The sequence below is a fragment of the Oreochromis aureus genome, linkage group 18, assembly GCF_013358895.1.
Source record: "Oreochromis aureus strain Israel breed Guangdong linkage group 18, ZZ_aureus, whole genome shotgun sequence".
In the NCBI taxonomy this organism is placed as follows: domain Eukaryota; kingdom Metazoa; phylum Chordata; class Actinopteri; order Cichliformes; family Cichlidae; genus Oreochromis; species Oreochromis aureus.
The window spans coordinates 8762458-8787358 of record NC_052959.1 but is presented as its reverse complement, the minus strand read 5'-3'; the positions used below and the strand labels follow the sequence as shown (position 1 = coordinate 8787358).

The 24901-nt window shown below is 39.4% G+C and overlaps 3 protein-coding genes across 11 annotated transcripts in view; 2 read left to right on the top strand and 1 right to left on the bottom strand.

Annotated features, from left to right (window-relative positions):
* The window catches only part of LOC116314279, a 36724-nt gene extending 32431 nt beyond the window's left edge, over nucleotides 1-4293 (top strand). The window contains exons 18-25 of the mRNA XM_031732261.2: nucleotides 32-164; nucleotides 1489-1686; nucleotides 1850-2090; nucleotides 2292-2420; nucleotides 2506-2669; nucleotides 3342-3495; nucleotides 3790-3861; nucleotides 3984-4293. Of these exons, the coding sequence (XP_031588121.1) occupies nucleotides 32-164; nucleotides 1489-1686; nucleotides 1850-2090; nucleotides 2292-2420; nucleotides 2506-2669; nucleotides 3342-3495; nucleotides 3790-3861; nucleotides 3984-4138 (1246 nt within the window). The 3' untranslated portion in view covers nucleotides 4139-4293. The remainder of the gene's footprint in view (nucleotides 1-31; nucleotides 165-1488; nucleotides 1687-1849; nucleotides 2091-2291; nucleotides 2421-2505; nucleotides 2670-3341; nucleotides 3496-3789; nucleotides 3862-3983) is intronic.
* Nucleotides 4294-5379: 1086 nt separating this feature from the next.
* c8a (complement component 8, alpha polypeptide) lies at nucleotides 5380-15378 on the bottom strand. The gene is made up of 11 exons (XM_031732888.1): nucleotides 15162-15378; nucleotides 14946-15039; nucleotides 14464-14611; nucleotides 14171-14318; nucleotides 11535-11724; nucleotides 11281-11463; nucleotides 9588-9828; nucleotides 9359-9490; nucleotides 9054-9211; nucleotides 8650-8875; nucleotides 5380-5678 (listed from the first exon to the last, which is right to left on the bottom strand). Exons 1-11 carry the CDS (start codon nucleotides 15269-15271, stop codon nucleotides 5527-5529), a joined length of 1782 nt encoding a protein of 593 aa, XP_031588748.1. The 5' UTR covers nucleotides 15272-15378; the 3' UTR covers nucleotides 5380-5526.
* A 339-nt stretch (nucleotides 15379-15717) lies between these two features.
* Nucleotides 15718-24708, top strand: si:ch211-188c16.1 (uncharacterized protein LOC562677 homolog). Of its 9 annotated transcripts, none has more exons than XM_031732094.2 (19): nucleotides 15718-15937; nucleotides 16981-17905; nucleotides 18029-18220; nucleotides 18851-19334; nucleotides 19412-19527; nucleotides 19619-19644; nucleotides 19754-19788; nucleotides 19900-19944; nucleotides 20040-20169; nucleotides 21142-21301; nucleotides 21460-21583; nucleotides 21682-21713; nucleotides 21910-21973; nucleotides 22076-22110; nucleotides 22373-22436; nucleotides 23610-23735; nucleotides 23852-23865; nucleotides 24119-24152; nucleotides 24308-24708. In XM_031732094.2, exons 1-19 carry the CDS (start codon nucleotides 15929-15931, stop codon nucleotides 24372-24374), a joined length of 2682 nt encoding a protein of 893 aa, XP_031587954.1. In that variant the 5' UTR covers nucleotides 15718-15928; the 3' UTR covers nucleotides 24375-24708. The 9 variants fall into 9 exon arrangements, with proteins under 9 accessions (XP_031587954.1, XP_039458311.1, XP_031587945.1 ...); XM_039602377.1 differs by having other exon boundaries at nucleotides 15720-15937; nucleotides 22073-22110; nucleotides 23855-23865; XM_031732085.2 differs by having other exon boundaries at nucleotides 15720-15937; nucleotides 22073-22110.
* Nucleotides 24709-24901: the final 193 nt, after the last annotated feature.

Below are 24901 nucleotides of genomic sequence, written 5' to 3'. Positions count from 1 at the left end.
TGCACAGTTAGAATTATTGCTGTTCTTTCAGAATAAACATCTTGAACAGTAACCTGGAAGGAGTGGTGCTTGATAACAGATACTATGCAGGCAGCTGCCTGCCCCACTACATCCAGGATGTCAGATTCAGGAAGCCCTACAACTTACAACAGTATACCTTTCAGGTGAAAAAAGCAGACAAACACACTTCTGCCCAGTATTGTGGTCTAGTATTCATAAACAAATTCATTTATTAACGGTTTATTGAAGTTTTAAAACAAAATTGTTACAAAAGTTTTTATCCTTCCTTTTGCTATGCCATTGTTATATCATTGCAGTATCATCTGTGTTCAAAGTACTCTTAATATGACTATTTTTTTTAAGTTTTTGTTATTTTTGGAACATTTAAAGAAACAGACATGTTTCTTTAAATGTTGGGGTGATTATAAATAAACCGTTGCTCACACAAAACACTTAATTCAGACTATATCTCACATTATCATCATGCTGTAGACCCATAAAAACAAAAACTGTCCCATTTTTCTGTTACAGGCTCTGTTTTGCTGCTCAGTCTTCCCAGCATTTTGTCACAAGCTGCATTTTCAGTCATTCTCTCCTTCCACCTTTTCAGGGATGGGGTCCGAGGCTCTGTCCAAAGTGTTAAAATAAGACGAACACAGGTCACAAGCCCAGTGTTTAACACTGAAGCCTGCTTTTTCTAGCTCTGGCACTTCGCCTCTGTTCCCCAACAGGAACAGTCTTGGTGATCTAGGAAACTTAAATTTGACCCAGCCCTCCATATATTTAAAACGTTTTCCCATATTGGGGAGACCAGTGGACATTCCCACATAGCATGCACTAGCTTGCTTTTTGGCACTTCCAACACAAGTCATCTTTACTAATTTTATAAAGTCTCATCTGTGTGTAATAGTACCTGTTGAGAATTTTATATTGGATAAATTTACCTCTAGCTTCCCTGATTTAAAACCCATTTTCAGAGATGATTGAATCCCATGTTCCCTCATCAAAGGAACAATCCAGATCTTTTTGTAAGTAAGTAAAAGGAAATTCTCTATAAGATTTTTCTCCTGAGGAGCTTTATTTTATCTTTCAAACAATCTCTAATTTGCAAATATTGCCAGAAATGGCCGGCTCCTTCCAAATTGAACTTTACCGTCAGATTGTTAAAAGACATGAGCGTGTTCTCTTCATTTAAATCACTTTTTTGTGCCATTGTGGCCAGTAAATTGTTTGTTTACCTTTTTTAATTTTGGGGTTGTGCCACAGGGGTGCATATTTTTGACAGTATGGGGACAGATTAAATCTCTTGTGAACCTCTTGCCACACCATTTTTGAAAACTTTAAAATAGGGTTTTCTACTCTTGTCTTGTTTTTGAGCTAACACCTCAATGGGGGTGAACAGAAAGGCCAGTTCACACCTAATATGACTAATTAACCATTAACATTTAGTTTTCACACATAACATTTAAATGGTTTTTCTGTCCACAGACGAGAGGCTCCTATGATTTTAGCCTGCAGGCTTTTGAATCCTACTCTGACTACATGGACTACACCATGAAGGAGCGCATGAGCAAAACCGTTGTTTCCTTCGGCTTTGGCATTCCAGGAATTGTCGAGTTTGGCTTCAACTACAATGATAACAAATACAGCAAGTCAGTTAAGAAACTTCGCAGTGCCTCTGGGAAGGTGAGGTGTCATGTTTTGTTTTGTTTTTTAATGCGTGCAGATCTCTTTACGTTACCTTGAACTTCTCACTCTATTTTCAAATATCCACATATCCAAAGTGTATGTTGTATTCTTAACACAGTAGGCACTGTGGTAACTTTGACCTGCATTCTCTGATGCCCAGACAAACAGCTTTGTGAGGGCCAAGGCAGAGCTGGAGTTGGCCCAGTACATGCTGAAGACGGATGATTTAATGCTACACCCCGAGTTTCTGCGGCGCCTACGCTCCCTGCCGCAGGCTTATGATTATGGGGAATACAGGCAGATTTACAGGGACTATGGCACCCACTATGTCACCGAGGCTGCCCTCGGAGGAGACTATGAGCACACCATTATTTTGGACAAAGAGAAGCTTGCAAAGACAGGTAGGAGTCCTCAAGAAGCTTTAGTTAGGCATGCTCAGTCAGTTGTTTCCATATTTAGATGACATGACAAGAAATCCTAGACCGTTATTTTGATCAGATCATGAAATTCCTAGAAATAAGCTGTCAACACTTTAAGACTGTTTGAACTAGTCTTTGCTTTGAAATAAACGGTCTCTGAGGGTTTTTTTCTCTTTATCCCAGAATATTCTTTAGAAGACTACAAGAACTGCGTACAGGCAGGTTTAAAGGTTGGCGCAAACATATTCGGTGTCTATGTATCAGTGGGGTTTCACGGGGGATCCTGTGATGGCCTGCTGAACGAGATGGGAGGTGGGGTCTCCTGTTTGATCATAGTTCTGTCAGTCTGTCTTACATTGAGCAAATAAGCTTAAGTAAGTAATTTGTCTCTTTCCAGAGGAGAAAGGGACTGAGAGTGAGGTGGAAGACTTTGTTGCTATTGTAAGAGGTGGAAGTAGCGAATCCGTCTCTGCTTTGTTGTCCAAGAAGCTTCCCACCCCTGAACTAATGAGGCTATGGGGTGAAGGTGTGCGGTTCAACCCTGACTTCATTCGCCAAACGGTGAGTTCAGTTCATTTCAGTTCAATTAAATTTTATTTATATAGCACCAAATCACAGTAACAGATGCCTCAATGTGCTTTCTATTGTAAGGGGAAGATACTAAAATAACACAGAGAAAACAACAACAATCAGATGAACTTCTATTAGCAAGGAAGAGCCAGGCTCAGGAAGAGCAGCCAGCCTGGGAACCCCCCAGCAGCCTAGGCCTATTGCAGTTTTTCTGTCTATTGCTTCTATTTTGGCAGTGCTACATGCTGGAGTCCCACACATAATACTCTACAATTGGTGTGTTTGTTTTCTCCTATATTTTTTTTTTTTACATAAATGCAGTAAATACTTCATTTTGTTCATTTTTTAAAATACTTCTCAGCTTCAGCTCAAAAATGTGAGGGAATTATCCACACGGCATCTGACCTCACTAATTGATGCATGACAAGCACTGGCACAATCACACAGAGGCAAAGTACAAACTGAGCTGATCAATGGCAAGAGCAAACACAAAATGATGCCAAATAGCAAGTGTGCCAAAGACAAATAGGCTGCCTTGCTGCAGCACAGTCAGGTTTCAGCACTTGTGGAGCTTCCCAGTAAGCTCAATACAAAAAAAAGGAGAGAATTTTATTTGGACAGTAAAAAGATCCTGGATTTAAAACAGTATTTATGTCTTATTAGACACGGCCACTCTATGAGCTGGTGACCTCCAGAGACTTTTCCCATCATGCTATCCTGAAAAGAAACCTGAAGAGAGCCCTGTCAGAGTACCTGGCAGAGGCTAGTCCGTGCCGGTGTGCTCCCTGTCGCAACAATGGAGTGGCTGTTCTGAAAGGTAACCCAGAGGATAGTTGTTGTTGTTCAGCAACAACTATTAACATGGAGTGATTCCTTTGTTCCACCTACTTTTTATCATAAGCTACTTATGATAGCTTTACTTTGATTTAATAAGAATGTGTCTTTCATCAAAGACTCAAGAAGTAATTGCAACATATCTCATTACAATCCCATTTTTCTAGTGTTTTGTTTAAGTTTCAGCTGGGACGCAATCTAAATGTGATATCTGGTGACGATTATAGTGATGGCAAATAGTGACAGTGAAGGAAATATCTTTTTTCCTTCTTAACAGGTACAAAGTGTGACTGTGTGTGTCCTGTTGGCTATACTGGAAGAGCCTGTGAGATCACTAATAGGAAAAAAGGTTAAGACAACTTTAAAAAGAATAATAATAATAATCTGGTAAAGGTGTTGTATTTGTTTTATTTATGTCCACTAATTGTGCTGACACACTGACATGAGGTATGGTATGATCCGTTCTGACAGAAATAGCCATTGATGGTAACTGGAGCTGCTGGGGTGCGTGGTCATCCTGCAGTGGAGGGCAGAAGACAAGGAGTCGACAGTGCAACAACCCTCTACCCAGCAATGGAGGCATGGCATGCACAGGACTGCAGCAAGAGTCTACTGCCTGCTTTTAAAATCCCCTGTCAAAGATGCCATAAAGATTTATAAAAGAGATGTTCAGTGTCTGGTACATTTGTCTTGTATTTGACTGTCCAGTGTGACATGATGATTCTCCTTGACAATGCTTCATCTCCTTATGCAAGTATTAAAAAAAATGTTAACCCCAATGGATTATGTCTTGATTCTAGGTCTCGTCTTTGTATTTTTTATCCCGACCTGTTTCAGATACTTAGCTTCTGTCAACAAGATTCGACCGTCAGTAATTCACAAAACTGTCACATAAAGTACAGTACTGTGCAGCCGGAGGTGCTGGGGTGCGTGGTCATTCTGCGGTGGAGGGCAAAAAACAAGGAGAGAAGTGGTAAATGGCCTGGTTCTTATAAAGTGCTTTTAAAAAATAAAAGTATATATATATATTTATTTATTTTTACCCTACTTGAGCGCTCAAAGAGCTTTTTACAACATGTCTCATTCATCCATTCATGAAAGCACTTTTCTCTGCGTCTAACACTCACAAACATTAACACTCAAATGGGACCATTTGGAATAATTTGGGGTTCAGCATTTTGTCCAAGGATACTTTGGCATGCAGGCTGGAGCAGTCCAGGATCAAACCCCCAGCCTTCCATTTGGTAGATGATCTGCTTCTACCTCCTGAGCCAAAAACACCTCACAGTGGAAAATAGGTGCAGAGATTTATTGAAACATATGAAAGGATCACAATAAATACAGTATGTAAGGCAAAAACAGAGTTTGGACAGTGGTAACAACCATTTCTCATTGGTGAGGATCAAATGGCACGTCTTTCAGATACTTTTCATTTGCTGTAGATAGTCTTTCGGGCAAGTTACTTTTTCATTTTTCCTCCACTTGTCTAGTTTCCTCAAATTTTTATTGACACACTGCACTTCTTTGGGAATCAGCTTGTTGGTGCAAAAAATACCATTTTATGCCTGTCAACTTGTGTTATCTTTGATATTCTTCATCAAATTGAAAAAAAATTCAACAAAAGAAAAGAGAACAAATTAAATCTTTTTGTGACAGGCTGCCAGCAACAGTAAAGGGCCTAATTTATCATTTAAAATTTGTTCTTATGTATAAAATTGGTTCTTTGTGATGTGTAGACACAACACCGTTTCATCCCTTGAGTTAGGTGTCTTTTTTTGCTTAAATGATTCATAGGTCAGTGTTAAGTGCAGCAAACAATAAAACCTTCCTGTGAAAATGTTCGGGTACAAGAACTGGACACACAAAATCTGCGTAAACATATATTTATTTGGAAATATAGAAATTCCAATTTTCTCTTTTATTTGTGAGCACTCCAATGTTTACAAAGGAATACAAAAAATGCTCACTAAGTAGTTAACACATCTTCACTCAGCAATCTGAAAGAAACCTGTGTTTAACAGGGCCACGTCTGAGAAGCAGAGCCCAAGCAGGTGGCTCCACCATTCTGAGGTGGAGGATTATTACACACTCTTGTCCTGGTCTTCCTCCTCGATGTACAGGGTGACCAGGCCCCCCAGCAGGACCACGATCCATCTGCCTTGGTTTCTGTCGATAAAAATTAAAGGTGTTGATTATGAAGTGTAGGGTGTAGATCCATTAACAGCTCAATTTTTGAGTTTCACTAAAAACAGATTAGATGACTATTTGAATATGAATGTTGAATCAGTGGAGAACTATCACCGCAGTCGGTTCACTCTACAAAAAGGCAACAGTCTGCAGTAAAGAGGAGCCGCTCCCTTTTTTTCCAAGGGGCCACTACAGCAGATGGAGCCACATATTTTGATTTGGCAAAGATCGCAAGCCAGATGCTCTTCCTGACACAACCCTGCCATCTAACCAGGCTTGATGACTGGCGCTAAGAGTACATTAGCTTGTGATCTTCCTGAGGCTGGGTTTGTGTTTCCTTCCCTTCTGGAACCGGGGAGCTTTTGGATTTAAGGTTTATGTGTTAACCACTACACCATGGAGCCACACAACAGTCACGGTACTGGGTCGTGTGACCCAGTGTTTGAGTTTTATTGTATTTTGTTATTCATTTGTGTTCTAGTTTCAGTTTAGTTTATCGAATTAATTTCTACAATGCCCAGGTTGCTGTTCTAGTCCTTTGTTTGTGGATCCTTTTGTGTCTTCTCCACCTTCTAAGTCTCCCTGCTTCGTGTGTCTACCTGTCATGTTTCATGTCTCTGTGGTTCTTGTTGTCAAGCTCGTGGCATGTCTGCGTCTCGTCATGTTTCCTGTTTATTTGGAAAGTCTTGTTTCCATGTTCTATGCGATGAGTTTACACTTCCACTGTGGCGTCATTATGTTCATTCTAGTCAGCTGTTTCCTCATGTGTCTCAACTTCCCCAGATCTCTTCATTTGTTTATTTAAGTCCTCTGTCTTCCTGTGTTCAGTGTCGCGTCGTCTGCGTAACCCTCCCAGTTATGTCTCGTCATAGTCGTCACAGTTTTCACAGTCATAGACTTAGTCTTCATAGTGTCATAGCTTAACCACATTTTCATAGTTTCAGTATCATAGGTTTTCATAGTCTGTTTTCCAGTTTAGTTGTCTTGCCTGCACTCGTCTTAGCTTTTGTTTTGCCTTCTGACATCAGCCATAATAAAGGCTCGCTTTTTGTTTAAAGTTCAGTCCCGTCTCCTCGCCTGTCTGTTCTTGGGTCCACCTCACACTCAGTTCATGGCAAAAACACCAAAAAACCAAACAGAAAAAAATAAAGTACTTAAATGCATTCAAGAGGAATAATTTTCTCTTGTATTTGCCAAGCAATCTAAAAGGTGACCACAAACTTTAAAATTACTTGGTTCTTATATTGCTCGTGCTCTACCTCTCCACCAAGTTTCAGACAGAATGACAAATGATCGTAGCATATTTCGTGGCTACCTACTCCTTAACAGAGCGGATGTTCTGAATGAAACATCATCACACATAAAGCAGTTATTAGGATTTCTTAGAAATCCCAGTTCTTTTGATTTTCCTATTCATCATAACCCTGTGAATGAAACATTCTCACATCACAGTCTGTGTAACATGACACATTTAACGGTAACCAAAATTTGTATCCATGACAGAATTTCTTCTCATGTCAACATTAACTACACAATTAAAATCAGAAATAAAGTCATCATAGATATTTAGATATCAACAAGTCATTCCGGTAAAGCTGAAGCCTGACCAGAGGGCTTGCATGTACCCTACAAGTACTGCAAAATTTAATGTAAAAACTAATTTTTAATTTTAAATGTTTCCTGTTCTATGTTAAACGATCAGCCTGTTGGCAAATTTAGTACAATGTGTATTACATTACACCTGTGGTGTTAAACTAATGAACAGAGAAATAATAAGATAAATTAACCATATGTGTCGGTGTCATATACAGAGATGGGCAGTAACTCATTACTGTAATCTGATTACTTTCCCCCAAGTAACGAGTAACGTAAGGGATTACTATTGCAAAAAAGTAATTCGATTAGTGTTACTTGTTGCACGCTCCGTTACTGCGTTACTAAACCGTGATTTTGTTTGTGAGAGTGTCTCATGACAATAACATATGAGCGTGCGACGTCCGTGGCAGCAACAGACGTGTGCAGATCAACAATGGATAATATGGAGTGCGGGAGAGAGTACGACCATGCAGCATTTAAAGCTTGGAAGTACTGACATTACTCTCAGTTTGATTCCGTAAAAAGTGACAAAAACATTAGCGTCCGCTGTACACTCTGCGTGGGAAGAAAACTTCTTTCTACAGCGAAAAATGAAACTCCAAATCTCAGCAAGCACCGAGCACGCCGCCATGGGAATGTGAAATTCAGAGAAACCCCCGGATCCCCCCCACTGACATGACCGCTGCAGCACCAGGCAAACCTCCTTTCCTGCTAAACAGGTGAAAATAGATTCAGGAGCAACAGGACTTAGTGCTGCTGAACCTTTGATTTTATTTATTTTAAGCTGTGTTTTACTTGCATCTATTTGAAAGAGTGAGTGTAAACACAAAAAAAATGTATTTTCTGCATATCATGGAATATGCAGAAAATAGGTTTAAATGTTAAACAAATTCCTTCAAATCAAGGAATGTTATATATAATTTAATTTTTGCTTGATGCAATGTGCATAAAGTTAAAAGATTAAAACTTTTAAGAGACTTTTTCATTTGATTCAGTTTTATATGATGGATTATTCAGAAAATAGAATTGGGCTGAAAGGTACCTATTCAGGTTGTGTATCATGTTTTTAAAAAGTAACCAAGTAATAAAGTAACTAATTACTTTTGAAAATAAGTAATCAGTAAAGTAACAGGACTACGTTCTTGAAGAAGTAATCTGTAATTAGTAACTAATTACTATTTTCAAGTTACTTGACCAACACTGGTCATATACAAGCGAAGCTTGTCTGCTGAATGTTAAAAAATTACGACTACAATATTTGTCACAGTTGTATTTTTACTTGTTTCTAATATGTCTTTTGAAATACTGTGTGTGATTTGAACATGTTCAGCTTGTTTCGGTTTCTTCTTCTCACCTCCTCGGTTGGTCTCTTCGCAGGCGTACCCCTGATAGCCTGAGCTACAGATGCAATTACAAGAAGTGCCTGAGAGGACAGGAATCCCATTGTTGCTGCAGGGGGCACAGCGGCACGGGTCAAACTGCTGCAGATACTCATCAAAGGCTCGCTGCAAGTTGGCCAGTCTGTCACCTACGTGGTCAGCAGCTGTGCTGATACGTACAAGCTCATGAATCGGCATGATCTAGTTTACAGGGCATGTGGGACAGAGACAGGACGAGAAGAAAGAGGAAAGTTCATTACAAGAAGATGTCAGCAGTGTGTAGAGATAAATGACACTCAGATTTATAACATTTGTTGAAGAGCAAGATTTATAATTCATCTTGATTCATACATAATTTTACTTATTTTTACTGAGTTACCTCATAATCAATGAGTGTTGGGTTATATTTAAGAGATAACCCCCACTTCCGGTATATGTCAGGGTTCCTGATGGCCCTCAGACCAGCGCTGCTGTCTGTGATTCCTCCGCTTACTTTTGTGACAACGTCCTGAATAATAGCTGAACTACCTCTTCTATCTGCGCGTACAAAAATAAAATAAAAACAAACTATAATCCTGTTTTTATAAGAAATGGAAAAAGTTACAAATAAAGCAAATACAAAATTGCATTTTATTAAGAATTTAACTAGCTAATGTAGATAAAGACAGAATTTCCATTTTTCACCTTCACTGAAATGTCCGCCTTTTTTGCATAATTGCCCTGACACCTTGGACTCTATTGCTGCAGCGGTGCCAACTGGAATACTCAAACCAAACGAGGCACCAAAGCATGAACCAGCTTGATCAGCGTTAATATCTGTAAACGTTGGGGAAAAGACAAAACAAGGGTTACTTTACATCACATGTGATAATGTGGTAGGGTACTCTGATTACAAAATGGAAAACTCCAGTACTTAAGTTTCTCAGTGTTGTTTTGTTGACAATCACAACATGTTCCAGGGTTCCCCCCATGGTTCCCTCTGTGATATAGTGGGTGCCAAATGTGTTGAAGAAGCGAGAGTACATCCCAAAGTCGTATTCCTCTGGGAGCTCCATGAGTGAAACATAGAAATCTTCATGAAGCATCAGCTTATTAGTTCTCATCTTGAAGCGAGCGGTTTGCACTTCTGAATTAAGCCGAATGAAACCTAAATCCTGAGGGGGAAAAAACAAAAAACAATATAACAACTAGATTTTGCACTTTGAATGTGAAACAACAAATATACAAAGAAACAAAGTGTGCCACCCTTCAGTTCTTTATATTTTGTTTCTGTGGCAAAGGGGTCTGGGCCAGACCCAAGAACCCAAGGTGCCCCATTGAACCTTGGTTGAACATAAAATAGTTTTTCTTTTTTTTCTTTTTTTACCAATCAGGTGATTGCCAAAGTGCTTTCAGTGTGTCCTTAAAAAAATAAAAAACCGGAGGAAGAAGTCTCAGGTTAAAAAAAAGAAAGGAAAAAACTACAGCAGATGAACAATGTCTGAAAATTATCTTCCCAAGAAATAGAAAAATCGAGCAAAAGAGGAGGAGCTGAAAGATGCATCTTCACTAGATCCATTTGGATCTTGTTGAAATTGATGGAATTATGAACACAGACAAGTACCATCATATTTTGAGCTACCACACAATACCATCTGGGAAGCATCTGATTGGTAACAGGTTCATTGTTCAGCATGACAATGATCCCAAACACACTTTTATGTTTTAATATAACATAATATAATAACATATGTGAATTCTGACCAGTCACAAGAGACAGTTTCACATGGACCTAAGTAAAAAGTTCATGGTTCAAAGAGTGCACCGCTCAGTCCCTTTTTTTTCTTGCTTTGTCTCACCAATATGACAGAAACCATATGAATAAGATGACATTTACTTAATTACACTTTGGATCTCACATTTAAATGAATGGAACGCTTACTTTGGTCTTCACAGTTCACAGCCAATTGTTTTCTTAATTTGTACATGCGTGTGCTTCTGTAATTATGAGCCTCAGCCCAAACTACTTTGGTCCATTAAAAACCAGAATCCTGACGGCATGCCTGCCTGAACGTTAACATCACTGAAGCAGTGTGGGATAATTTTGACCATTTTGCTTTGAAAGCCCTTCCAGAAGCCTGGAGAACTATTCCTGAAAACTACTCAAAGACATCTTGCTTAGAGAGTTTAGACTATGTTAAAGAGCAAATGGTAGTCATACCAAATCTTGACTTTCAGACTGATTTGAATTGTATACATTAAATTGACATATTTACCATTTTAATACCAAAATATAAAGAAATGAAGAGGAGCTCAATAGTTCCACACAGTACTGTACAATCTTGCTGACACTATATTTTTGTTTGACCACTGAAGCTAATGCTAGGTAGCTTAAAAGTTCTTAGCTTAAGGCACCTGTTGAGCTAGCTAGCTCAAGCCAGTTGGATTAAATGTGTCCTCTTGTAAACAATATAGTTAGCCATAGGTTAATTATTTGCTGGTAGCCTCAGTAGCTAGAAATAAGCTATTTAACTCTAAATTATTTAATGCTAAATTAAAAACGAATTAGCAGTGATTTTAAATAATTAACATTAATATATTAATATATTCGGGTGAAAAGAATATACCTGGCTTTTGAACCGTGTTATGTTATTGAGAAATGATTCTTCATTGCTGCCACTCAGTCCCACTTCCACATGGTAGATTCCAACTGTGAAGCCACCATTGGACGATGACATTGTTTTCCTTGCTTTCAGCAGGCTCACCATGTCATCAAAATATTCAGAAGAGCCCTTTGATGATGCTTGGGCCTGTAACAGGTTAGATACGTTCAAATATTTTTGTAGAAGAAAATAAAACAAAAATCAGAACATTACAGTACCATAAAATGGTAAGTATGGTAGTTGTATGGTTTCCTGTAGTTTTTTTCATCTTCATTGTAGTGCAGGTTCTCGCAGAATGCATCATAAGTGAATTTTCTCCATTCGCCATTATAGACATATTCACACTCTCCTCCAAAATATCTTGGGTCAAGTACATGATCCATTAATTCTCCACTTAAAACACTATAGCTACAAGAAAGAAGAACAGTGCAAATTAAGAAATTACATTTAGATACAGATATACACTTTTTAAAGACAAAGAAATAGTGTGATATGAATGCATATCAAAGGTGCAATAGGACCGGCATTTTGCAGCTAAAACTGTTTCTGGAGCAAAGCATTGTGTTTTGGGGGGGTCACAGGGGTGCCTGTCAGTACGAAGGTCCTGGGTTAAAATTCAGGCAGAACTTTCTTTGTGGAGTTTGCATGTCACCCATGCCAGCATAGGTTCTCTCTGGGTGTTCCAGCTTCCTCTCACAGTCCAGAGTATGGGAGAGGTTTATTGTCCACAAGTAGGAATGTGAATGGCTGTCTATCTCTCTATGTTATGTATACCTTGCTTCTCATCCTATGACTGCTAGGATAAGCTCTAGCGCCCCGTGACCCTGAAATGGATAAGTAGAAAAAAATGGATGGCGGAGTGAAATAGTCACAGTTTTAGATCAAAGTAAAAGATATGCCGTTTAACAATTGTCGACTACAGAAACAAACTTTAAGAAGAGGTACTTAATTAACGTATTACATAAATATTGATCACCAATTATCAGCTGATCACCAGTGGGTGTGACTGCTGGAGTATTATCAGGGTTGTGATTCACATTTATCCCAGCTACCATAGAGGGAGAGGCAGGGTACACCCTGGACCTTTCAGACAACACAGAGAGACAGGCAACCATTCGCACTCACATTCACACCTATGGGCAATTTAGGCTACGTCCACACTAGCCCGGATAGATTTGAAAACAGCGTTTTCGTTTGAAAACGCTCCGCGTCCACACTAGCGTTTTCAGTCGTTTTCACGGAGTTGTGCGTCCACATTGAAACAGCCGAAAATGCTTACGTTCCAGTCCCGCGCATGCGCAAAAGCGAGTGAGAATTAAAGAATTTGAAGAAAAGCTATCTGGAGCATGTACAAACTGATATTAATCTTTTTCAGGGCTGTCAAAATTGAGAGCAATCAAAACAACTGCTGTATAATGCACTCCGCTATCTTTGTTTAATTGGTCACATGACTGTATCACATGACTAAAATGCGTCATCGTTTTGAAATGTATGCGTTTTCGAGAGCGTTTCCAAAACGCTGCATTTTTCCTTGAGGAAAACACCGTCTCAGTGTAGGCGGGAGGCCAAAGCGGAGAGAAAACGATGCGTTTTCAAACGAAAACACATTAGTGTGGACGTATCCTTAGAATCACCATTTAACCTAACCCCACTCCCTGCGTGCCTTTGGAGGAAGCCGGAGAACCCGGAGAGACACCCACGCAAATATAAGGAGAACACGCAAACTCCAATCAAACCCAGGACCTTCTTGCTGTGAGGCAACAATGCCACCGTGCTGATATTGTTTGACAACTCCTTCATAAAAAAAGCAAAAAATGCTTTTATTGTGGCAGGGTCATTTTAATGCATTTATTTTATTTATAAGGTCTTGAAACAGCTTTGCATTTTATTGTTCACACAAAATATATTTTGACTTGAGGTGACAAAACTGAGTTCTTTTTTAAAAATACACACTCAAAGAATCTGCTAACAATCTTTTTACTTGCTGTTATATTTTAGGTTCTATTTTATAGCACCTTCAAAAGGTGCAACTTTTACTTTGAAGGCAAAATGTCAGTTTCTGATATGCATCGCATGTGTTTTTTCTTTTTTTTCTAATTAGTTTACAGATAATTGAATAAGCGAATGGTTCAGTGAATGGTAATCCACATCTTTATCCAAAACAAAAAGGAAGGCAAACTTTAGAGTGAACATTTTCTTCAACCTACTGGTTGTGATTAAAAAAAAAAAATCTTAGTATAATACAGAAAATCTCTGTTTGCGTGTTTGTTTCTTTGGCCACCAACTCCTCCTACACAATCAAGAGTTGAGCCACCAAGCTTGGCACACAGGTAAAAATTAGGCCCCTGAGGTTTTAATCAATAGCAGATATTATGCTTCATCGTGTTGCCTAGCAACTACCCAGCAGCATGGGTAAAACGTTGCTGGGTAGTTTTACGCATTTATGCACCTAGAATATTTTGTAAAAACATGAGATTATTTTTATTTTACCACAATTTACCACGTTTTTAGCCATAAAGGGTGAATTATAAATTGCACAGTGTCATGTTGCCTGGCAACCACCTAGCAATGGGCTAAAATTACCTATTTTTCTACATTTATGCACCAAAAACACCTTATAAATGCATTTGAATCATTTAAATCTTAGGCCACAAGCGGGCCAAACAATACTTGAAGGTGGTTAGTACCAGGGTCACAGCAGTATGCCAGTTTCGAGGCATAACCATAGACATTATAAAAGATGGATGCAGCCACTGAGATGCCACTGACTGCTACTGAAGTCCCATATTATACAACTTTCCATAGGTGATGTAAACTACATGTGCATGTGCATTCATCACAGCACATTCTTTACCCTTGCGTGCCACGCTCCGCACCAGGGATCGGTATGAGGGTGGAACACTTGTCGTTTCTCAGGTTAAAATTTTCACATCCATCCTCATCAGAAAAATCATCACAGTCTGACTCTCCATTACACTGAAGCGAACGGCTGATGCAACGCCCTAGAAACAAAGTAAGTAAGGACGCACATTTATCAGAATTGACTTCCTGACACACAAATGCTTGCAGCATGCCATGCATGTTAGTGAAAAGACAGAGAAATCACCTTCGGCATTTGTTGCCTGAATGGTCGTAGATGGTCCTTACCTGTTTCTTTGCAGGTGAAGCTCTCTTCACAGTAATCTGGGACCAGACACGGTGTGGTTGATGTGGGACACATCTCCCTCCTCCAGAGTATATCAATACACTCAGTCCCACCAAACTGTGAAGGTCTCTCTAAGTATCGGAAACTGAACTAAAACCAAGTTCAAAATGAGTTAAATTCTCTGAATTCATCCATTCATGCTCATAGTAGAAGAATTGTACAATTAAAATTGTACAACATTTGATATTTATTGATGAGTTATAAAGTTATAAGCGTGCTTCCAGGAACATCGGGGACAGAGTACAGCCACGGCCCACTTTATTGACTCTCCTGATGTGATCTGAGTTACTTTGCAAAACAAACTGTGAAAAGTCAGTGTTTGGAAGAAAGTTGCAGTAGCGAAGTATTGCACAAGCCAGCCATACCAAACACTGTGAACAACATTAATCATATTTAAATGTTTAGTGAAAAAAAGCATAATCACCTTTCTGTCTGTGCAGGAGTCACATGGTGTCCAAGATGACCAGCTCCCCAGTCTACAGTCGATAGGTGTTGGTTTGTTCACAGCTCTGGCCATCCTGGCCCACATAATGGTATTATTATCTTAGTTCCATTTATAAATCCCATTGTGCATGGGATATGATAAATAAAAGCTATTAAGGTGTAAATGCAAGAAGTGGTGAGGTGAAAAATACTGTACCTGTTTTTAGCTCTTGTCCATGGCGTCCTGGATGCGTCCACAATTGTGTCAGAACTGACAAACAGATGCAGTGTGCATAAACCAAGGAGTAAACGAAGGAATGTCCCCATAGTGAAAATAAACAGCGATTCCTAAAGACTCAGAGCCACATCGCAAATCAGATATTGTGATCCTGAAGGGGTCCTGAGGGGACTCTTGACACTGTTGTCTTGATCAGCCACAGTAAATCATTGATCAAGAGTAAACACATGCGATTACAACAGTTAGGAAAGTTTTTCTCTGTCTTTTTTTAATCATCTATTATAAACTTTTTCAATGACACACTTTACAAATGTGAAACTGAACCTTCACTGTGTGCAATGTTGATATCCATTTATTTAAATTATGATATGTAATGAAATTTTCCGATACCTCACCGAATTTCATGAATCTTGTTGGAGAGGTGAGAGTTTGACAAAAGAAGAAGCGTTAAAATTAAAAACTGCAAATGGAAAACTAATTATCATTATCAAAATAAATCCCTATCTACACACGTTGCGCCTTTCGACGCTCCTGATTCGTTGATCAAGGAAACGTGAACGCGCACGTAAGTCGAGTGCAGCACGCAGGTGCGTTATTCAGCGGCTCTTTCAAATTGTTTGTTTTAGCCTTCACCGTGATTAACCAAAGCTGTTTAAAAAAAATAAAGTAAACAGCGTCTCGGTATTAAAATTGAAGCCGTCTTTCAAATGGTCGGTCCTTAACAGTGATGACAGACAGAAGCTACAATGGAAGAGGTAAAGTTACAAGGCTTTTATAGCAGGTTTAATTAGCTAAAGGGCAGTTGAATAGAAAGCTAATTTACTTGTATTGCTTTTCTTTCTGCTAATGAGCTGCTGCTGCTGTTGCTGCTGCTTTACTCTTTCTAACACATGAGTATGGCTTACTTGAATAACCGATAGAAAGGGGTAAAAAATACTTTTGAAATAACTAATGTATCATTTTTACGACCAACCCAGTTAAATATATGAAAGTCGTTTCGGTGCTCGCAGTGATAGCAGGTTTTCTTTTGATCGCTTTTGAGAAACATGGATGTCTTAAATTTTCTACATCTATTATTGATTAAAACAATATATGAAGGCTTAATCTGTTCAGTAGCATCTTAATTAACCAACAAACACTTGGGTTTTAAATGACCAGCGACTTGTGAAAAAAAAAAAAAAAGCCTCGCAATTACCAAAAGGATGTAGAAAGAAAGCTTAAACCAGAGAAATTAAATTTAGGTGAGCGGATCCTACTTTAAACTCTGCAGTTAGAAAAATAGTTTTAAAGTACCAAAAAAAGGTACCTTCACGTGTCATTTGTATGATTGGTAGGTAAGGCAGGATTGGAAACTTAGAAAGTTTATTTTCATTCCTGTTTCTCAGCATATGCTAGCATTACCTGTTGAATTTCGGGAATTTTGTTGGACAGTTGGAACATAAAATTATTTCTGTATTACTTCCAGTGGAGTAAGTGAGGAAAAATTGTCTTTTGTAATTTTTGTAGGCTTATCTCTTTACCCCTTGAAAGCCTAGCAGCGGGAACCCTTGAAGCTTTTTTTTTTCTTTCTAAACTGAACGGTTTCTGTCATATTTCGGGCCTGTTTATAGAAACAATGACTGGGTTTGCATCAGAAGTTAGTGATGGCGGACTCTGCCCGTGTAGCCGTCCTTGGAAAAAGACAAACTCTTCTAATGGTTGTCACACCTCGTCTTTATGGGGGAAAAGAGTTAAACTGACCATATAACATCTATGTACTTGTGTGCTTTCTTTTACTTACGTTTTTTTTTTTTTTCAGGAGGGACCAATCAACTTCAAAGCACTGAGGGCCAAATTTCAGGAAGAGGCTCTCCTGGCTCAATCCAAAACCAGCCGTCCAGCTGTTGCTGAAAAACCCAAACAGATTCTTCCACCTGGAGGTCACTGCACTGTGGTTAGCAGTATTAATGCTGTTGCAGAAAACAAGACACCAGCACTTCCTCGTGTCATTTTCAGAGATGCACTGCGAATGTCTGGAGGCAAGAGGCCGATTTCCTTTCCGCTGCAACCTCAGTGGACCTCCCTGTCATCTCAGCTTACTAATGGAGACGGCACAGCAAGGCATTCTCGATACATGCCCTTGGTGCTTCCTGTCCTGCCCGCAAAAGATCAGAAGACAGAAACACCAGTCAGGAGAGAGTACAAACCCGAACCAGAGTCGGGGAAGGAAGCCTTGCCACAAACTAAAATCAAGAAGAAGGCTTTGCTGCTTCCATTCAAATCAGTCAAAGCATCAAAGGTCAGTGCGGAAAGCGGAGATGAGCCCACATATGATGATTTGACCACCAGACCGTGTAGCGCTCCTGGTGAGTTGCCATCAGTGGAAAAACAAACCACAGAGGATGGGGCTTCACTCCAAAGTGACCAATCGAACAGTGAATACCCCCTCTCCAGTCCAGATGTCCCAGTCATCCCTCCTTCAGCAGAGACCACAGTCGATTCCGACAATAAAATTATGAGCACTTTGGAGAGGGCCAAGAAGAAATTCTCACGCCGAAACATGTTGATCTCTTCCAAACCCAAGAGCTTGCATTCCCCTGACAACACAGGCAAGGAGTTCACTCCACCACCGAGGACCACTGACAGCCTTGGGACTGATCCGCCCACCCCCCCACCAGTGTGTCTTTCACATCTGGCTTGTATCTCAGCCCGGCCTTTCTTCAAAACCAACAACGCTTTAGGCAGTAAGCTATATGCAGAGTGACAAATGTCAAAATCTGCAGTTTCATCATTTGTGTTAATGTTATAACATAAACTATTATATACATTGCTAATACTATTCATATTTAATGCTTTTTCCCCTCAAGAATCAGGACTGGATAAGCAGCTTGGCAGAGAGAAATCTGGAAATCTGCCAGTGAAGACTGTTGAACTTCATCCACCATGTGTCCCACTAAAGAAGCCTCTGCCTGATCTGAGAACGCTGGGGCCAGTGCCGGCAAAGCCCCCCAGACCTCCATTAGTAGATCTCAGCTATTACCATGCACCTCTGTTTACTGGTATGAGAGTCTCAGCGAGTCTACAGACATGGCCACTGGGAGCAATAGCGGAGAATAGATTTGCATTAAAAACCTATTAGAAAATGTCAGCGAAGGTTAGCTGATGCGTTTTAGCAAATTCTGTCCTCCTCTTGCTGTCACATAGACAGTTTACCTGCATCTCAAACTGCGCATCAGGTGTTGGAATAATCGGACAAATGACTTGGGCTGCGATCAGTCATATTAGAAAACGTAGTTTACAACAAAAGGTTTCTTGATCTTAAGATGAACCTGATTAATGTTGGAAAAATAGGAAAAAATGTATCAGTCTAACATTAAAGTTTGGTATTAGGTTTTAACATCAGCTGCTGTCTATATACTGTCAGTTAGAATGATTATTTATTAGCAGTACTCCTAATAACATCTCAGGTTAAACAGATGCATGTTGGAAAGGGCTATCAGTCTGTTTATAGAGATTAATGTTTCATTTCTTCTTTTTTTCCCTCTTTTTGCATCTTCAGTTCTGTGGCAACAGTTCATGTGCTTAGGCATCAGTGACTTAGCATTATCCTCTCTGCAGTTCACATTATTCCTCTTTTTGTGGTGAGGCTTAACATCTGTTCAAATACTGCTTTTACTTTCTTATTATAGTGGTGTCACCAAGCGTTAGCCAAGCAGAGTCTGAGCACCCACCCGTCTCCAACCCTTTGCTGGATGCCCCAGAGTTTCCAGACTTTGAAAATACAGAGATGGAAACAGCAGAAAGCGGAGGTGTTGATGTTGCTGCACTAGAACTGGAGGCCTTAGACTTAGTCAGCGCTAACCCTCACACAGCTGTCGACGCTGAGCGTCCACAAGCTGACTTGTCAGCGCATGATCCTGCGGGGCCCGGTGTGAGCTCCATCATCCAAGATCTGAACCTTGGCAGTGAAAACATAATACCCCTTGATCCAGCCAGCTTCCCTGAACCAATAAACTTGTTAGAGTTCCCAGAGCCTGCTATACCACAGCAGAGGTCCCAGAGCAAAGAGGTGCTTGTCGATTCTTTTCCTAAATCTCCGTCTGATGAAACTGATGTGGGAGTTGCTGAGTGTCAGTCTTTCCCAGAGGAAAAAGAGCTTAGTAGCCACTCATGGTAAGTTTTATACTAACTGGAATCAGTTTTTTTTTTTCTTCATATAACAGTGTGTTGTTTATACATTCCCCTTACAGTGGACATCAACAGGACAGTTACTATGAAACGTATACTAACATATATGAAGATGTTGAGAATTTGAACAAATTCACTTTGAGCCAAAACTCCACTAAAAGAAAAGGCGGACTGAAGAGTAAGTACTTAACACACATTTTATTCTTAAAATAAAACCATTTGCAGATATTTATTCTCATTTTTAATCAGTTTGTTTTTGTTTTTTACAGATCCATATGCGGACCACCAACCAAAGGTAACTCATTTTTAAATCAGAGTATATAATCATCATAGCGACTTTAAAAAGTGTATTTTAGTGTGTATTTTGTATCTAGTGTTGTCTTGTTTGTTTTTTTTCTCAAAAGGAGTCGTCATGTGTTAAAAGGCAAAAGAATCCATGGTATGCTTTTTCTTTTCTTCATTCCCTCCTTCCCTTCTCGTAAACGTAATACTTTTGTTCTGTCATTGACACTGTGACATCCGTTCCCTTCCTATGGTTATCAAACTGCAGGGTTAGTGTATCGGGTGAACATTTGGCCCATAATCATATGCACAGGTATGTCAGACATGTAAATCTTTTTACTGAACATGTGGTTTAAAAAACAAACAAGCTACTCGTATACCTAACCCCTTTTGTCACATTTTTATTAGCATGATGAACACTCCCAACCCCGCCGACCATAAAGAACAGAAGAAGCGGGAGAAACAGCGATTGGAAAAGAAAAAAAAGGAGCAAAAAGAGAAGGAGAAGAAGGAAAATGAAATGAAAAAGAAGTTCAAAGTAAGGGGGGTGATTTGTTTTGAGATGACGACTTTTGATTTTAGTTTCCTTTGGCTACTGTTTATTCAGTTTTTCTAAGTCATCAGTTGGTTGGGAAATGTTACTTCCTGAATTTTTATTTTTTTTAATAAAATTTCAAAAATGGAATCCATGCAGCATCTCTTCAAAGATGTAAAACATTTTTGTGCTTTACTTTTTTTTGCTGCTTAGGTGTTTGTAAGACAGTGCAGCTCATATAATATGATAAGCTATAATAAGCTATAATGTATAACAGATGGGTGTGGCTTTAGGGTTTGAAAAAGTACCATATACCTTTCTTTCTAATAGCCAGCAGAGGGTGACACCTCTGTTTTTTGGAAATCCTTTCATCTATAACCTCAGTAAATGTGTTCCTGATGTGATCAATTTCACTGACTATAAGTCTAATTTCAAGTCTTTATGAATACAACAAAATGAATATTTGTTTTCAGTTTGCCAGCCTGTGAGTGTGTGACATCCAAAGGCAGCTTCTGAAAATGAAACCAATGCAGAAAGTGTTTAAAAACTCCAGTACCTTTAGGAATCCCCTTAGTCTCATGTTAAAATGTCCAACTTTACAGCATTAAAAAGCTTGTTTACAACCTGGTACAAAAAAACAGTTTTCACTGCTGTGGATAGTTCACTTGCTCATAACAACTCTGAGTGGCTAAGTTGATTTTACAGGTGTTCAGACACAGACAGCTGAAGCCGATCAGTAAGTGCTTTGTAATCTTAGCAATAATTAGTAGGTGTGTGTGTACGTTGCAGCCGCAGGGTTTATGAATGCAGCTTGTTCTCCAAGCTTGCAAGCATTAGCAGATTAATTGGCACTCCAGCCTCCATCAATCCAAAAAGACAGGGCAGTGGTCAAAATGTTAATATTGAACCTTAAAACTCTAACGTCATCGTGAATATGTCCATCGTTTACATACAGTCTTTTACGTGACCTCGTAGGTGACTGGGGACGAAGAGCCGATGTACCATGCCAAGGTGATGGTGGCCAGTAAAGTCCGCAAGAATGATCTGCCTGTGAAGAGCGGGGACACGGTCAGCATCATCCGCACCACCAACTGCCCCAAAGGCAAATGGTTGGCCCGAGACGCCAACAACAAGTGTGAGTTCACTTTTGTGTTATTTGTAAGTATGAAATAAGAATGGCTTAATAACATCTGGACTTTAAAAACATAGCATGGATACAACAGACGTTGATATAACAGGAGTGTTTCCACATTTGGTGTCATTACTTTGCTGCTCTCTCCTTGCCCTTTGCAGATGGTTATATTTCAGTGATGAATGTGGAGCTAAATATCAAGGAGATGCTGGAACTCGGCAAGAAGGCTCAAGCAGCAGGGCGAGGAGGCAACGTGGAGGGAGATAACATAAGTATTGGAAGCAGGTACTGGGTAGCACACTGATCAAATTTTTAGTTTCTCAATTAAAAAAAAAACAACAAATAAACAGTGTGTCATGATTCATTTTTTCTTTGTTTTTCAGATCCTCAAACCAGCCTGTTATAACAAGCAGTTGTAAGTTTCAGGAGGCTCTGCATGACTGACAGAGTGCTGCTGCACTGAGGCTGGATCCCAGCCAGTGTCACTTAACTGCTGTCATCTGCTTTACAGCCGGGTGTTATTTTATGATACTGATGGAATTCATGGGCTTTCATTAGCATGCTTGTCAGGCTTAATTGTTTATTTTATTCCTTTTTCCTTCTTCACACAGTCACAGATGACAGTGAGGAGTGGGCCTATGAAGATGAGACCCTCTCACCATTCAGTGAGAGCCAGTAAGATGTTTGGCATTTATTCAAAGCAGCTTTTTGATCAGTGTCACTTCTAAAAATGACAAATGAACACTAAATATTCTTTCTCTTCAATTTGGGTAGCAGCTTTTCTCAGCAGACGGCTTCAGTGCCCGAGACGCGTGAGTACATTTTTATGTCCCGTCCTTTTGAAGTTGAAACTGGCCAACAGAAGATGCCTACCCCCACCCCCACCCCCAGCCTCTCCTGTTTAAAGGGAACTCTGGTTGTTTTATGCAATGGCAGACTGTAACAGGCCTTTGATGTGCATTTTTACCATATGTTTTTCTTACTTACTCCCTCTAAAGTCTGCGTTTTAACTAACCCCGTTCCTGTCTCACCCTTCCGCTTACACCTCTGCCCTTCATTTGTTCACTTTGACAGCATGTGTTTATGCTGGTGCCCAGAACACACCGAATGACGCCAACCTGGAAGACCTGCACTCGCAGTAAGTCTCAAACACACGGATGTCAGAGCAGACACATTATTTCCCTTTCCAACCCTTCATAAACATTACTGCACTGCTTCTTAGCAAGTGTGTATATATACTGTGTTGTGGACTAATTTATGATCACTTACTGTGTTAATGAGCAAGTAAATATTAAAGGTGGAAGAGAAGCAAAAACAATATTGGGACACATTTTACAAGAGGTCCTTGAAGCTGTATTGTAGCGATACAGGGAGTGTTTCTAGAGACCTCTACTGATTACAGGAGAGACTAAAGACTATCATTGCCACACTGGATGATAAACTTAAAAATCTTAGCTGATTAACAGTCTGCCTGAGAAAGGCGAATCGCCAAACCGAGAAACCGGTTCTCTTTTTGTTAACCTGTTACCTGTGTATGGGTTTTCTTGATTGGCATAATTTTCTTTTACAAAATGATTAAAAACTCCAATTATAATCATCTGTGAAGTATTCCAGTTTATTCTTTTGTGCGAGCACCTTATAAATCTAAAAGCTATTCAATTTGTAATCACATCCAACAAAGGGAGGGCACCAGCTGGTAAAATATTGGCCAATTTACTTGAAATTTAAGCGAAATAATGAATCAGAAGTGAGAAAAGCTGCTGATTGTCTAAGTGAGCAAAGCTTGAAGTCCAAAATATTGGGATATTTTAAATCCTAAGTGGCAGAAATGGTTAAATAACCAACGCTTGCTACTTATCAACATCTTACTAACAGACAGATGGTCACTATTAGTTGTTGGGTTTTTTTTTTTTGTTTTTTTAAATGGTGGATTTGTAACATAAGTTTTTTTGTTTTTGTTTTTTTTATGGTACACTGAGTTTAGGTTAAGCCTAAAACTAAATTATAAAACTGACTTTGATATCATTGCCTTGAAGACTTTTACCTTAGCTGAAGAAAGCTTTTTGAGCCTTTTATCACCAAGCTTTTACTTTGAAATCTCAGGCCAATACAAATTTGCTAAAACGTTTTGTCTTCTGTTCCAGGAAGTTCAAAAAGTAGCCTTTAATAAAAAGCTCTGCTTCAAGGACTTTAGTCAAGGTGGTGTTGTGGTTGGGTTCTACTCACCCTGCACAGTCTTGTTTCTGTGTAAGAAAATTGAAGCTGGACAAAATAAAACAACTAAATTTGCAACATTACTTCTGCTGTTCAGAATTAAGCATGAAGCTCTGCAGAAGTTGGCAGTCTTCTTTCACCAGACCAAAAATGAACTTGATGATGTCCATGATGATGATGATGATGATGATGATGATGATGATGATGGAGCAAAGTTTACAAGGTTTTATTTTTGTAACCTTTAACCTCAGACACTATTTATGCAAACTTGTCGTGTTTCTAGCTGCTTGTCTTTATATTCAACAGCACTGTTCTTTCCTCTTCTTGTGTCCTGTTTAGCAGTGAACCTCAGAGTAAGTAGTTTGTTTTGTTTTTTCCCCTCCCCTCCTCTTCCATGGCTCCACTATTGTCACCACATGTCGCCCTCACTGATAATGGTGAAGCTAAAAACAGGGTACTCATACACACTGGAGACTTTTTCCCTAATGGAAAATAACTTGAGAAACCTTTATCTGCTTTAAATGACCTGGAGTCATGTTGCCGTTATTTTGCGTTGCTGGTTGTTCAAAGCTGACGTGACACTTGTATCTGTTCGTCTTTATCTAGACTTCTTGAGTGCGGTTGAGGAGCCTCCATATCCGTAAGTGTCGTCTGTTTCCTTCTGATCAGAAAGCCTAACTTTGTTATTATGACAAACATTAAACTGAGTACCCATAGAAGCATGTACTGTAGTACTTGATGTTCTTTACAACAGTTTATGAGAAAGATGGCAATGCCCTGTGTTCTTCTTGACAGTGAACAAGAAGTCGACTTCACAGAGCTGGAACTTCTTCCTCCCCCACCACTATATGCTGACACCTAATTATCACCCTGTGGAGCTTGATATTATGACTTTGACCCTCTGCTGTGAAGAAAAAACCCATCATGAATACTAATTGGACTGTGATATCACCTACTTGTTGCGAATGGTAGTAGTTGTTTTTTTGTTTTTTTTCTCTGGAGGTCACTGAAATGAGTAGATGGTGCACATATTAAACTGTTACACTTTGTCCAAATACCAGTAACTGTAGTTAAGTGTTCACTTGTGGTTGATTAGTTATGAATGTTTCCAGAAATGTTGTTTACATTTCTTTCTTTCTTTCTTTTTTGTTGTTGTTGTTGTTTCAGTGTAACATCTAATAAATAGTTGACATTGAGTTATGCTTTTAGGACACCGTTTGGTTTTCCTCTGCTGTGTTTATGTACAGTCTTCATTTCTTATGACTGAGGTTGAGGCAGGTGTTAGCAGTGGTGGGGGAACTCCAGGCCTCAAGGGCCGGTGTCCTGCAGGTTTTAGATGTGTCCTTGACCCAACACAGCTGATTCAAATTGCTAAATTACCTCCTCAAC

Coding starts and splice junctions, on each gene's coding strand:
- c8a (XM_031732888.1), bottom strand. CDS start 15,271: ATGGGGACATTCCTTCGTTTACTCCTTGGTTTATGCACACTGCATCTG. Junction 14,319..14,463: donor CTTCACCTGCAAAGAAACAG/GTAAGGACCATC, acceptor CTTTGTTTCTAG/GGCGTTGCATCAGCCGTTCG. Junction 9,491..9,587: donor AACAACACTGAGAAACTTAA/GTACTGGAGTTT, acceptor CAACGTTTACAG/ATATTAACGCTGATCAAGCT.
- si:ch211-188c16.1 (XM_031732085.2), top strand. Junction 19,945..20,039: donor GCCCATAATCATATGCACAG/GTATGTCAGACA, acceptor CATTTTTATTAG/CATGATGAACACTCCCAACC. Junction 21,974..22,072: donor TCACCATTCAGTGAGAGCCA/GTAAGATGTTTG, acceptor CAATTTGGGTAG/CAGCTTTTCTCAGCAGACGG.